This window comes from Dermacentor silvarum, chromosome 2 (genome assembly GCF_013339745.2).
Source record: "Dermacentor silvarum isolate Dsil-2018 chromosome 2, BIME_Dsil_1.4, whole genome shotgun sequence".
NCBI classification, from domain to species: Eukaryota; Metazoa; Arthropoda; class Arachnida; order Ixodida; family Ixodidae; genus Dermacentor; species Dermacentor silvarum.
In genome coordinates this window covers 196,338,976-196,353,208 of record NC_051155.1, presented here as the reverse complement: position 1 = coordinate 196,353,208, position 14,233 = coordinate 196,338,976, and the positions used below count along the sequence as shown (strand labels likewise).

The 14,233-nt window shown below is 46.6% G+C and overlaps 1 protein-coding gene across 2 annotated transcripts in view; it reads right to left on the bottom strand.

Moving 5' to 3' along the window:
* LOC119442392 (importin subunit beta-1) overlaps positions 1 to 14,233 on the bottom strand; it is a 61,171-nt gene that overhangs the window by 25,354 nt on the left and 21,584 nt on the right. For both annotated transcript variants that reach the window (XM_037707254.2, XM_037707255.2), the window contains exons 9-14: positions 13,932 to 14,103; positions 10,621 to 10,865; positions 8,228 to 8,358; positions 7,581 to 7,951; positions 4,298 to 4,380; positions 4,076 to 4,183 (exon numbers count right to left, since the gene is read on the bottom strand). In XM_037707254.2, the coding sequence (XP_037563182.1) occupies positions 4,076 to 4,183; positions 4,298 to 4,380; positions 7,581 to 7,951; positions 8,228 to 8,358; positions 10,621 to 10,865; positions 13,932 to 14,103 (1,110 nt within the window). The remainder of the gene's footprint in view (positions 1 to 4,075; positions 4,184 to 4,297; positions 4,381 to 7,580; positions 7,952 to 8,227; positions 8,359 to 10,620; positions 10,866 to 13,931; positions 14,104 to 14,233) is intronic.

Sequence of the window (14,233 nt, the reverse complement as noted above, 5' to 3'; positions counted from 1 at the left end):
TTTATATGTCGACATATATTACACCATATATAGTTTAGTAAATAATCTACCTACAAGCATGTTATGAATTTCTTAAATTTCTAGAAATATATTTATTATGTAAGAAAACAATGTGTATCTTAAGTTAGCACATGGAAATACATAAACTCCGCAAGTTTCATCAAAATCGACTCAGAAATAAGAACGTTTGTAAATGCAGGGCCTCCCCTTAATTAAGCTTTATAACAGTCACGGACTGATATTTTCGGACTCGACGTGGACTAGCCAGGTCAGAATAATCACTAGTTCAAAATACCGAATTCACCCTAAAATAAGGGACTTTATTTCGCAAGTGGACAAAAAAGGTGTGCCGTATTCTTGGATCATCAGTTTTGGGGATACTTTTCTGTTTCACATAACTTGCACAAGACGCATCGGCATATACATGCAACCACATTCATGGTACAGTGTCAAGCATACTATCTTGTCACAATGCACAAACACTGCTGCCTGTTGATGCATTCGGTCCTAGTCACGCAAAATATTATGAAACTTCAAATTTTGAATTTGAATTGAAGTTTATTTACCACATAAGTACACTGATGTACTTGAGCGGTGGCGATGACAGAATAAAAGCAGCATAACGGCAACTTGACTGGTTCCACCTCCCCGTGAACAACAAAATGAAAATTAAAATATCTTCAAAAGTGATCGTCCAAGAATATAGCCCAAGTTTGTCAATGCATTACTGCACACACATAAACTTGCCTTTGGTCTACACATTCCGTGGGCGCAATTTTCAAGCAATGTAGTATTTTATGCTATTCCTTTTCACGATACAACAGCAGTCGAGTGACGCTCCCCACACGCTGACTGAATCAGCTGGCCATTAATGGTGGATGCGAAGAGTGGCATATCTCGACCATCGTCATGCTGTCGCTACAGATAGCCGAAAGTAATGCCAATGCATGCACTAAATTCTCATTGGTGACGACTACATCAACCAGGCATCACTAGTTTGGGTTACAAGGAGGCACCAGCGACATGACTGACCATTTCGGCATGTATCAAAACAAAAATATCACTATTTCTGCTCAACTCAGGCAGAATTAGCACACGGCCGTGTAGTCAGAGTACAAATCATCGCATGGTGCGTTGCACTTCATTGCACTTCCGGAAGTTTGGTCGCGATGCCTAATAATGTTATTGCAAAGAGTGAGTGACGAACGTCCAATTAAAAAAAAAAAAAAAAGGCGAAGCCGAAAGGCGAAGCATCAATTGCGATAGCAGATTAGTATACAGCTATATGATGTAAGGATAGTAGTTTTATCGGCCGTATAAAGATGTAAACATTCGCTTACTAACTAAATTAACAAGCACGGTGTCATGCGCGCACAGGTAAACATGAGCACATTTCGCTCGATGAGCACGGAAAGTCGCTGTCAAAACGCTGCAGTCAGGAAGCGCGGCAGCAGCAGCGAGCGAACTAAACGTCGAAAGCACCGCGCTACCGGCTCTGAGCATACTTCGTCTTTTCAAGATAAGATCACTTCAGTGTTCATAGTGAAATATTAAGCGCGCACAATAGACAAGGACACAGTGAAGGGGGACACACAAGCGCTTGTGTGTCCCCCTTCACTGTGTCCTTGTGTATTGTGCGCGCTGATATTTCACTATGAATACGTACCAACTCGCCCAACTATCAGTTCTGCTTCAGTGTTGTACGGAACAGCGTTCCTGCAACTAGTAGTTCCTTTTGGGAGGAACGGAGGAACGCCACCATTCCATTAAGGGGAGGTGGAACTGTAACGGTAACTCGTTACGTTTACGAAGGAATGTCAAAGAGAACGGCATTACTTCTGTAAACGTTCCACGGCATTGAACAGATGCACGCACGTATGCAGCACATCAGGCAGGGCGGATGGGCAACAGCGTGAGGCGCAAAGTACTACTGCTTGCCTGTCATGCGACTATGGTGAATTTTTCCCCGAGTTCTCCGCTATATTTTTTTATGACTAGGTTTCAAGATTGTCACGTGATGCTCCCTCCTGTAGACCATAAACATAAAGACAGAGTTGGCTGCGGTGACCAAACCAGCCAGCGCAGATGTTTTCACCTCATCTGCGCCCGAAGATTTCTTCTCGTTCGAGCACCAAACCCTTCCAGCCGAGGAACAGGATGAGCTGTCGTGGTACCTGCTGGTACCAGTTGACTACCCGCTGTCACAGATGAAGAACTTCGAGTGACTGAACGAACTTTTCCTCATGTACAGCACGGGAGTACCCCCAAGCGCTTCGGTGGAACGGCTCTTCAACATTGCCAACGAAGTGCTGACAAGAAAAGGGTTCGTCTGTCGGACACCAACACCGAGATACAACTCTTGCCGAGTTCAAACAAGGGACTTTACTAAGTTGCGAATATGTGTAGTGGACATTTTTCTTATGCTCATACTTCAATATTGAATCAGCATTCATTAAACGCTTATGTATTGTTCCTTTCGATGCAGTTTCTTGTGCAAGAAATTTAACTATATTGATGCATGTGAGTACTGCACATTTGTAGACCGAAGTGAAAGGTGTCATATGTGTTGCACTTTAGCACCAAAGTTGCAGTTAGACATGCCTGGAGTATGTGCGGTGCTCCCTGAACAAATTCGTCTAGGAGTGTTTCTTTGGATTCGTTTTATCTGCAGATAATCTGCTGTCGGCGATGTTGAAATTCGTATAATATACGTGGTTCGATGCGAGTTTTAAATTGCTCACTTTATTTCGCCTAAGGATTATCCGACACTATATTTTAATTTTTAAAAAATGAAACCAACGTTAATCTAACGACACGTTCCAATGTTCGAAGTGAAACACGTTACTTTTGCATATAAAGGAAGTTGTAACGGGAACTCGTTTCAATATTGAGAACAAACGAGGAACGAACTTTCATTCCTTTTTTTAGGAATGTGTACAACACAGGATAGCTTTCAAGATACAGCGACCGCGCGGTGCGGCACCAACCGTCGGAGGGTGAACGCCTCCTCCCTCGCCTCCCCCGCGAGGCACGTGGGGGAGGCGAGGGAGGGGGCGTTCACCTCTCTCGCCTCCCCCGCGAGGTGAGCCGCGATTGTAGGCTGGCCCTCGCAAGTCTGTTGTCAGCCCGTGTCGACACGGCAAAAGTACGCTTTATGCGCCCAGTTTCTAAAAAAATTGCCGCTAATTTCGTCCGCTGTAGCCGATAGTCCATTGTAGCGCGGTCCGGTAAAAGCGAACTTTGTTGCATTACTAAAATAGGTAGAGCAAACCAAAGTTGATTATGGTCCATTATATCCAAAAGTCTGTTGTATGCGGGTCCCTTGTAACGAGCGTAGACTGCATAAGCAGTGTACTGCAGCAAAGCATACCAAAAGTGGAAAGGAGCCACTGTCACGGGACACAGTATCTATATTCCTCATTTTATACACACATGCACCCTCAGTCTTCTGTCATAGTGCGATGACCAATAGGCCTAATACGTATACTGGCAGGCCTTTAGAGCTATTTCGAATGCGCTTATGGCGATTTGAGCCCTTGGGGACATTAAAGGGTGTGCATTCATTTTTTCGGACTGCCAGGTTTTTCTGACGTTTTCGGGGCCCCTAGGGAGTCCAAAAAAAAAATCGGACATTGACTGTATTTCACCAAACGAAGGAATGCTTTTTGTTGACACACCTGTTTGTGCATCCGCACTTCCAACAAATCTAAACTTCTTTTCCTTTAGCCAGACTTGGTGAGAATATAGCTTCATTGCTGCTTTTTAATCTAGATACCTCCAAGCAATTATTCAAACCAAAAATATGCCAAACATGCAAAGAAAGGAAAAATAAAATAGGAGGGAAAGGGGAGGGGGGTTTAACAGCTACCAACAAAGGCTGAATTCGTAAAGAAAGAACTACAATGTGCCAAAAATGCCTGCTAAATTAAAAAAAAAAAAAAACAAATTTTAAAACACAAAAGCAAACAATGCAGTCTCAAGCTACAACAAATCCTATATATCAGCAGTACATTCGCGAAATGACAAAGAGAAAGGAACAATTAAGAAGAAAATAAGAAAGCCGCCACACACTCACCCCTAAGTTTTCCAGCAGCATTGTCATGACGTCATCACAGAAGGGGAGGACCTGAGATCCCAAAGCCCTGCAGATGTCGCCTGTCAGACCCACGGCAGCTGAGCACACCTATAAACATTTGGGAGATGACAAAACATGAGTTTCAATCAAATCCCGTAACACAGGGCCATGCAGAAGATGACACACATTTCTCCCAACAACAGTGAACTCTTAGCACACTACCTGGTATTCTGCGTGGTTCTTGAGACCAATGGCTAGGAAAGGCCGGAAGGCTTCCATGTACTTGACAAACTTGTCACCTAGAACTGCATGGTCAAAGAAAAGAGCAATGTGCAGATTGCATGAATACAGTACTGCTTGGTCTAGAAACTAGTGCCATCTGCAACAATGAGAAATCAGTTTCACAGAAGAAACTACACCCAACAGTTGAACTTTACTTGCAGTAACTTGTTATGGTACGTAATTTCCCTGATCTAAACTACTGATTCAAAATGGCACGAAGAAATCACTTTTCCTGCCACCACAAAGATCATAAGCCTTTCTTGTTATGAGAGTCACCCTATGTGAATTAATAAATTGCCCTGAATCATCAAAGTGAGCTAGCTAGCTAAGCTAGTGGCACTTGCCGAGGTTTTCAGACCCCACTGAAATGACTCCCATAGAGATCTTTCCAAACATGCCTGAACAGACACCTTAGAAATGAATGCACATGTCAAATTATACGCCTAATGATGACAGCATTTGGCTGTTTGGATACTATTCATTTTTTCAATTTCCATGTTTTCTATCAATCATGACAAAAACACCTCACCCCTGCATGCTTAGAAGCTACCAAAACCTGCAATTGCAGATTACAATCTTTAGAAAGTGAAGAATGCTTGAGTGGTATTGCCACTTCAATGAAATTCTTTTATAGCTGGTTGGATTTTTGTCTTCAATGTTGGAGAAGCCTTGTTTTCTACTGTTGCATCTTCCAGAACATGGTGCACCCCTCTCACCATCTCTCCCCCAACCCAGCAAGTGCCTATTATGCCCAGCTATTGGCGAAATAGCCACAGTATGGCCTGCAAACACTTCACCAAGTTGACGAAACCATGCATGAGTGGCTTGTGTTACCACTGACCGCCACTTCCAATTTCCACAATGTAACAAGCAAGCCTACTCAACGTCTTCAAAACCAAACTCCACTTTGTGTGCTTTTTGAATTGCTCGCATTAAAAGGCGATACATACAGTAAAAGCTCGTTAATTCGCACCTCGTTAATTCGAATTTTCGAATAATTCGAACTAAGTGGCACAGTCCGGCCATGCTCCATAGAGCCCCATGTATTGAAAAGCTCGTTATTTCGAATGCTAATCCGGCCCGCCACGGATAATTCGAACTGCGCGCCGCCGTAGCCAGCTCGCAGTCTCTGCTGTTAAGCGACAGATGGCGCGACATACACTATCATCATCGCGTGTTTTTAGGGGGCAGCACTTGCGTTTATTCGCAAATGCTCTGCCGCATCGTCATGGACAGCGGGATACGCAGTGCGTTCGGTGGCAACCCCGAAATCGGCCATTCTCTCCGTCGCCAGTGCAATCGCAACGTCTAACTTCTAAGCCTCTCTTTTGTTCTGTACGCGTCCGTCGCAGACCGACACTGCTCGTGTGCCGCTTTGTCGTCGCGTGGAAAATACCGTGCCAAAACGTTGAAGGAAAAAGTGGAAATTCTGCGGGAAGTGGATGCAGGGAAGCAGAGTAAGAATGAAATTGCCAAAAAGCACGATATACCGAGAAGCACGCTGTCGACCTACATCCGCAATAAGAAGACTATTGAGGACTCATACGCGGCTGAAACTTTCGCCAAGGATCGGAAGAGAATTCGTACAGCAAAGCACCCGGACCTGGAGGCAGCGTTGCTCGCATGGATTAAGGAAAAAAGGAGCCAGGATATCCCATTGAGTGGCCCCATCATTGTAGCGAAGGCGGCTGATTTCGCGCTACGTCTGAACGTCTCCGACTTCGCCGCTTCGGACGGGTGGTTTCACCGCTTCAGGGACAGACACGACCTCGTTTTCCGCAGTGTGTGCGGCGAAGCCAAAGCCGTAGACGCGGAAACCTGCACCGTGTGGCGGAATGGTGCGCTACTAGACCACCTGAACAGGTACGCACCATCCGATATTTTTAATGCCGACGAGACCGCCTTGTTTTTTAAACTCTTGCCGGACAAAACGATCACCTACAAGGGGGACGTGTGCGCAGGCGGCAAACGTTGCAAAGAGCGGGTGACGGTGTTGCTCGGGGCCAATATGACTGGAACCGAGAAGCTCCCCCTATTTGTGATAGGGAAGTCGCAAAAGCCTCGATGTTTTAAGAAAATTCGCACGCTGCCGGCCGACTATGCAGCAAATAAGAAGGCCTGGATGACGGGCGAGCTTTTCAAGCAGTGGCTGAGGAAACTCGACCGAAAATTTGAGCTCGGCAAGAGGCAGATTCTCCTCCTCGTCGACAACTGCTCGGCGCACAAGGTGGAAGTCGAGTTGAGAGCCATTGAGCTGGTTTTTCTTCCGGCTAACACCACTGCGGCTCTTCAGCCTATGGATCAGGGCGTTATAAAAGTTTTGAAAAGCTTTTATAGACGCCACGTTCTCGAGAAGTTGCTCCTGTGCTCCGATAATGAGAAGAGCTACACCGTCACTCTGCTCACAGCCCTGCACATGCTTGTGCGTGCCTGGAATCAGGTAACCACAGAAACAATTGCGAATTGTTTCCGGCACTGTGGTTTCGGAGCCCTTAACGCAGACGCAAATGAAGTTGAAGAGGACGTCCGCGCTCCGGTTCATGTACGGGAGGTGCTCGGCGATGTGGACTTCGGCGACTACGTGAATGTCGACAGCTGCGCAGCGGTGTGCGGTGCCGTGACCGATGATGAAATCATCGCCCAAGTCGTCGGCAAAGACGAAAACCCAGCCGTGGACGATGACGACGCGAATGATGAAGATGATGATGATGATGTTGGTGAAACACCGGTACGACCTTCGTTGGCACAGGTGATGGACGGACTAAATCACGCCCGGCTTTTCTTCAGTTTCGAAGAAGGCGAAGACGATGCTTTCCGGCTCATTCGAGCTCTGGAAGATAAAGCAGCAGCAATCGCTTTCAGAGGCAAAAAGCAGAAAACCATTACGGACTTTTTTTGCAAATAAATGTACCTAGAGGTGCTCTACCTTGTTTTTGTCATCAGATGTGGCATTCTTTAATCACTTTCGTTAGTTCGAATTTCGGTTAATTCGAACTCGTTAAGTGTCCCCCGTGAAATTCGAATTAACGAGCTTTTACTGTATAAAGGATTTTTTTTGTGCACTCAAGAAACGGGCTCCTTTCTGCAATTACAGTCCAAATGTAGATGGAACATTTTCTTTTCAGATGCACCTGAGGCTATGTAAAGGACGCCAGAAGACTGGAAAGGAGGCTGCAGCGAGCAGCAGTGGAAGACGAAGCCACAAGAGCTACACGGCCAGTACCTTCAACAAGAGTGGAGGCAGCCATGAGCGCATCCTCCTGCACACCTCCGCCTGCACGGCCGCTGCTTGAACTGAACATCTGCAGCAGGGCCGCAACCACAGCATCCGATATCTTTGGAGCGTCCTCCAGGGTCATCTTGCGCAGCACACTCTGCAATGTGGCACACAGCAGTGACTGCAGGTCGTTGTACTGAGCGCGGTCTGAGCTGCTCTGGATGTGGCCCTCTAGGGCCAACACGTGCTGCAGCCGCTCCAGGATGATCATGGTAGTGCGCTGCACCCACACGTAGCAATCGCGCGGCGAGTTTTTCACAAGCTCCATTAGGGCCTCATACGCCGCACTTCGGAGATTCGCCTGGCCCCCGTCTGCCCTGCAAGGCGGGGTTACATTCATCAATGTCAGTCCACATGTATCCCAGTTCTTTTCAGCATAGCAGGCAGCCTACTTCAACAGCAAATGCCATTAAATATATATATATATATATATTACTTATCATGTTTCAGCCCCGTAGGAAACTTTTCTGTATTGTACAAGGTGCTATCATTCCAAGGCTATTTATTTTAACTCCATTAGTGAAAAGAGAGAGGGATAAAAGAACCACCAAACATGCACACACATGTGCACACTTGTAGCAAGCAGTACATACCTTTCCGTCGTCTCCAGAAGCTTTGATACTATAACTTCAAAGTATTCAGACAGGCAGTAAGTCTCTGGCTCTGATCCGTCACCAGGACTGTCTGCAGCTTCAAAGGCCGCTTCAGCCAAGCTGTTGAAAGCCTGCAGTGAAGAAATTCCACCTCTTATGCCCGACTCACTCTTGAAATGCCAGCCAGTGCTGATGGCAAACACTAATGTAGCAGAAGTGTGGAACAAAACAATACAACGAAACGACGGCAGAAGCAACAAGTCTGACCTAAGCTGCATCACATACAGCACCCCACTTTCAGAGAGCCAACTCTCTTGAGCTGCAGCCAGAGCAGATGGTAGCAGTTAAATATCAAAATTCATAGCATTTGTGGTGCTGCGCATCAGAAATAATGTTTCTGTGATGCAGCAGTGATACTTGTGACGATATATCACATACAGACGAGACATACATCTGTATACTCATACTGACCCCCACCTTCCAAGAGAAAAAAATCATGAGGCTTAGAGCAGCTTAAGAAAAATGTCGCAGTTTCGCCCAAAATGCGGAGCATCGATTGTGAAAGCAAATTAATAGACAGCGATACGAAGTAAGGATGTTAGTTTTATCGGCCGTATAAAGTTGTAAATAGGCGCTTACTAACTAATTAAGCACAGTGTCGCGCGCACAGGTTACATGAACACATCTCGCTCGATGACCGCGGGCAAATTGACCTTTGCGCTGTCTGTTCTCTCACTTCAACACAAATGTCGAAAAAAAAAAAAAAAGAACAGCGCATACGAAGCTATTGGCACTTGGCGCACGCCCTTTGTACCCATCGCAGATCGCTTTGAAGATGAGTCCCCCGCGGGCGCAAACTTCGGCCACATAGCAGATCGCTTTCAAAATACGGTAGCCTGCGCGGCAGCTCCGTCGGCAGCAGCCGCAAGAGCTAAACGCAACTCCCCATCGTGTCCGTCGCCTTCTCCCCATGCCCCGCGAGCGAACAAAGTCCTCGCGCTTCTGGCCGCCTTCCTCTCTCGCTTGTGCGAGATTAAATTGCGGTTGCCGGCTGACCCTCACAAGCTTTCACCCGCACACAGCGTACGACGCAACCGAAACTTGGAAGGAAAAAAAAAAAAAAAAAAAGGATTCCGCTGAAGTGATTGTGAGATAGTGCTGAGCTGACCGAAAAAAAAAAAAAAAAAAAGCAAGTGCCGCTTTTTGAAACGTTTTGTCGGCCAAGAAAGAGCGGGCATGGCCTCGGAGACTGGAAGATAGCGTGTGTGTACTAATCTTGAAGGCTATACAAGGGGGCACTGGAAGCCAAGCCCGGCCAAGCCAGCGGAAAGTACAACATGGCGGCCCCCAAGATCGGGTAGTGTGGCTCGGAGCGAGCGATTTGTGTGACTTGGAGCGAGCGATCGACAAGCGACGCGATGGAGATGGCTGTCGCGGTCGCTCGTCACCTACAAGTCGTACCGCATGCGAGCGACAACTTTGAGCGACTCTCCCCGGTGTTGCCGATACGAGAGCAGCAAATACTCGCCGAAACTGGCGTGACGCTTGCTTTATTAATTTAAGTTGATGTGTTTTAGTGTAAAGAGCAGCATAAATATTTCTAAAGGTCTTGCACTACGTTATTATCCTTGCACGTATCAAAATCTAGTCGTTTGCTCGTTCCGTGCGACAATCGGTAGTACTTGACTGATGTATATCCAGTTCCGGCTTCGCGCTATTGGCTAGTCGCTCATAGCACTTCCGGGCGACGAGCGACGAATTCTAGATTTCTAGAACCAAGCGACTGAGCGAAAAGAACAAGCGATCTGTTCGCGCGACGGCCCGTTTCGTCGCTCGAAGCCGTCGCCGTCGTGCACAAAATTGCGTGAATGCGGTTTGGGCTTTAGTCCGGAAAATCGAACATTGGTACCTAGATTCGTCCGAAAAATCGGTCGCAAAAATGCATTAGCTCTATGGGAATCCTGACGGTACATCTATGAAGTCCGAAAAATCCGTCGGCTACTGTATTATGAATGATTTCAAGCTCACTTATTGTAGTGCTGCCCAAATTTAACTGTCTTCAGCTGCAATTAGGCAGCACCAATCTATGCTCTTTCTAGCCCAATTTCTCACCAGTGCCACTTTACTACCAAGTGTCGCACAGCAATGCAAGACAAAAGAAAATGTTGCAATCTGTTTTTGTGCAGCCTAACTGAGCAAAACTAATCAGTTTACACGGCATATACAACTTCAAGAACACTTACATGTAAGTGAAACATGTAAGTGTACACAAGAAACAATGCACCTCTATCATAATACACAAGCCCAAGTTTAGCAGAGGTATCTTTTATGAAAGGAAGGAAGCTTCCTCGTAAACACAGCTATAGTGGCTATAATTGCTTCGTAAGACCTACCCAGCACACATTGGCGGCAACTCGAGGCTCTGCACCCAGTCCTTTCACCAATGCCTGGAGCAGAGGACCCAGGTAGTTCTCGGCAACCACTGCCTCGGGAATAATCTCACAGACACGTCCAATAGTCCAGGCCACTGTGTCACGCACCACCACACTTTGGTCGCACATAAGCTCAATGAGCGTGGGCATAGCTTGCTCCACGAGAGGCTTCAAGATGGCTGGGTCAGGTCCCTCCAGCAAGCAGCCTGGGCACACACGGAGCATTGCGTGTCAGACCGCGATAACACGGGAGAACACTACAATGATTTGGCAAAGCTTCTGTAAGCCATCCTGCAAAGTTATGACAGCACTAAAAGCTGTAGACAGACATTTACACCACAAGCATGACTCTAAAAGGGGGAAAGTGCCCGGTTGAGAGAGAGAGGGAAAAAAAGGATATACATGTGACAAGCATGTAACAGCCTGGCAAAACATTAATGCACTCATTAGTGAAGTGCAATTGAAGACTATAATAAGATAAATTTAAAAAAGAACTGTTATTTTAGCCTATCAAATGTAGGTGCTTGATCCAGCTATTTTTTTTGTTGTTTTGAGGGCAAACGTAATTACACTAATTAGTACTACTTTTGGGATGAACAGAACCAGAACCAGAAACAGAGAAGCAGTTTGTTTTAAGCAGAGTAAAAATGTAATGGTTTTCCCACACATGGGCTTCTCTTAGGCACAGGAGTAAAAAGATTATCTGAAGGAAAAGTACAATGACATGACACAAATGGCAAAAAGCAGAACGACAAAGCGCTTAACTACTGTAGTATTTATACGTTTTTAAATCGTGTGTATCCGTCATGCAGCCCTTCTCGTGGACTTGCACAAATACACCTTTGGGGAACGCTTCTGATCGCATTGTCTTTCGTTTGAAGACAATGTATGGGCAGAGTTCCATACCACCTGCCAAGCATGAGAGCATGACAGTAAACTGAAGCTTTTCATTACTGGTTGGGAGGAGTTTCACCTTGCGAGCTTAATTTGCGCTCACCGTCGTGTTGCCTGCCATGTCAAAATAGACTGGAGTCTGATCCGCATTGCTGATCTGGCCGAGAAAATATTTCTACAAGTCGCAAAGCTTGAAAAAGTGCCTATGGAAGGCGAGGACTTTTGCCTCATATGTGGCAGGTGCCTTCTGGCACACACTGCTATGCCAACATGGAGAGAAACCAGCCCTCTTTATTAACTTCAATGCCCAAGCCCTGCTGGCTTTGAAGTTTGTCCTGGGTATCCCTGCTTCCGAAGCAAAGACCCGGGCTTGTTGCATGATTATGTTGCACATCACTAGCAGGGACCAATCACTTATTTCAGTGACGTATGCTGCTTAGCATCCAGTTCCTGTAAGCGTCGCATTTCAGCACAGGGAAACCTATTCACTTGAGTGCTGTGTACGCAGTACAAGTTAACCATTTTTTAAAAATACTTCGGAACAGGCATGCGACATAGTCGAATGCTAAAGGTAGAGCCATAGAGCAGGGGTTCTCAAGTACGTTCATCCCAGGGAACCCTGCTATGCTCCATAAAGTGCCATAAAGTGCCCCCCCCCCCCTCCTCGAATTAACCGAATGTCGACGAATTAACCGAATGTCGAATTATCGAGGGTATCAAGAAAACAATTAACAAATGCTTCACCATGTCAGTACGATTTTATTACGCAATGAATCATCAAATATTGTTTCTATTTAGCACAAGACCAGTGCAGAAGCTGAAATTCTCGTCATCTCATGACTGATTAACACTAGCAGCGGCGAAGGCCTCGCGACATCCTTCGTGGCACGCGTCTTGACCTGAGACGCGCTTTGCACCAACGGGTGCACATCGCGATTATTTTTTCGCCACTCAGCTGCTTGCCAACAAATTGTCCATCCATCGCGATGTAGCCGGTGCTCTTTATCTTCGACAGCTTTGCACTGAGTCAAAGCGAAACTATTGCTTGCCGCAACCGCTGCAGACAAACCGCGGCTGCTATTATGGACGGCGACTTTGCGGTTCAGAAGGCACGCGGCTGACGCACGCACCAAGTCAAAACGAAACTACCATTCGTTGCAAGAAGTGTGGACGAAACTGTGATCGCTATCAACGCTGCCATGGGAGGCGACTACGCAGTTGTAAAGGCACGCAGCCGAGGCGCGCACCGAGTGAAAACGAAACTATTTGCCGCAATCGCCGCGGACGAAACTGGGGTGGTTATCGACGCGATCATAGATGGCGACTACGCACTTATGGAGGCACACGGCTAGCCGCCAACGCGATGTCACGCGGGGCGATAAACACAAGAATAAAGGCTTTAAAGACACAAGTAGGCACGAAGCGCTTCGGCGTTGCTGTCAGTCACGTGCCGCGTACGATGGCCGCTGAGGACCACGGCAATGCGGACTGCGCCGCTTCGTTTCGGTTGTACGCTACGCCGTTCTTGCTCTTCAGCGGAGCGCATTTGCGGTGCTCCGCGCATTTTTTTTTATTCCTCCAATGTATACGTCAGTGCGCACGCTATCGGCACCTACCCTATCTAAAAATAGGAGAAAGGCGCATGGTGGTAAGCTACGACCTCAGAGATTCAAGTGCGAAAGCATAGGCGCGCTGCTCGTTCTCCACGGTTGGGTGGCTAAAAGCTGCTTGCTTATTTATTGCGCAGTTCGCGCATTGCTGTTACGCACTGTGATGTGCTTTTTGACACTCGGGCATGGGTAATGGAGGTTCTTTGGATTGAGCGCGCCTCGTGTTCGCCGTTTCAGACACTTGTCAAGAGCGGGACCAGGGAAAATTTATCAGTGGCTCGCGGAACTCCGAGCAGGAGCCTGCGGAACCTGTAGGTTCCACGGAACCCACTTTGAGAACCCATGCCATAGAGTAAAGATAACATTGTAGCCTTGCTGTAGCATCACCAACATCTTGTTTGTCTCACCTTTATTGGTGGTGCCATGCTTTGGTTTCGATTGTAAGTCCCTACTTCAGATTTTCAAATTAGAAAAAAAATGGGTAGTCCCATTGCGATAAAGCAATATTGGTTACCCAATTTACGTGATTGTAAAATCACGTAAATTGGGTAACCAATATTGCTTTATCGCCATGAAAGAAAGGATCATAAATCCTCCATCAAACACGTACCTCGATGCACGTGCACTTCATTTTGCATAACAACCTTTGCAGAGCTAACCAATAAAGCAATGGTTTTCAGTTCAGCCCTTTATTGGTTGGTACATGGCCCTTCAGCCATGTACCAACCAGTCCAAGTGAAGACAATCCCAGAGAAAAAAATAACTCACCGAATGTCATGACTGCAGCGTCTCGATACCTCCAATCGGGATGCTTGATGTGCTCCCGTACAAAAGGCAGACTATGGGAAATCATGTCATCTTCACAACAGCTGGCCATCAGCATGAGGCAGACACCAGCTGCTTTGCATGGGTTCCAGTCATCCTCATCATCATGCTCCTCCTACAACAGCAAACAAAAGGAGCCACATTGCAGTCTTTGTTACCATGTCTGCATCTCCAAAACCAAAAGCTGCAGCAATTCAGTCCATACGGAGTGACATTTGGTCTACACCAGGGGTTCTCAGGTACGT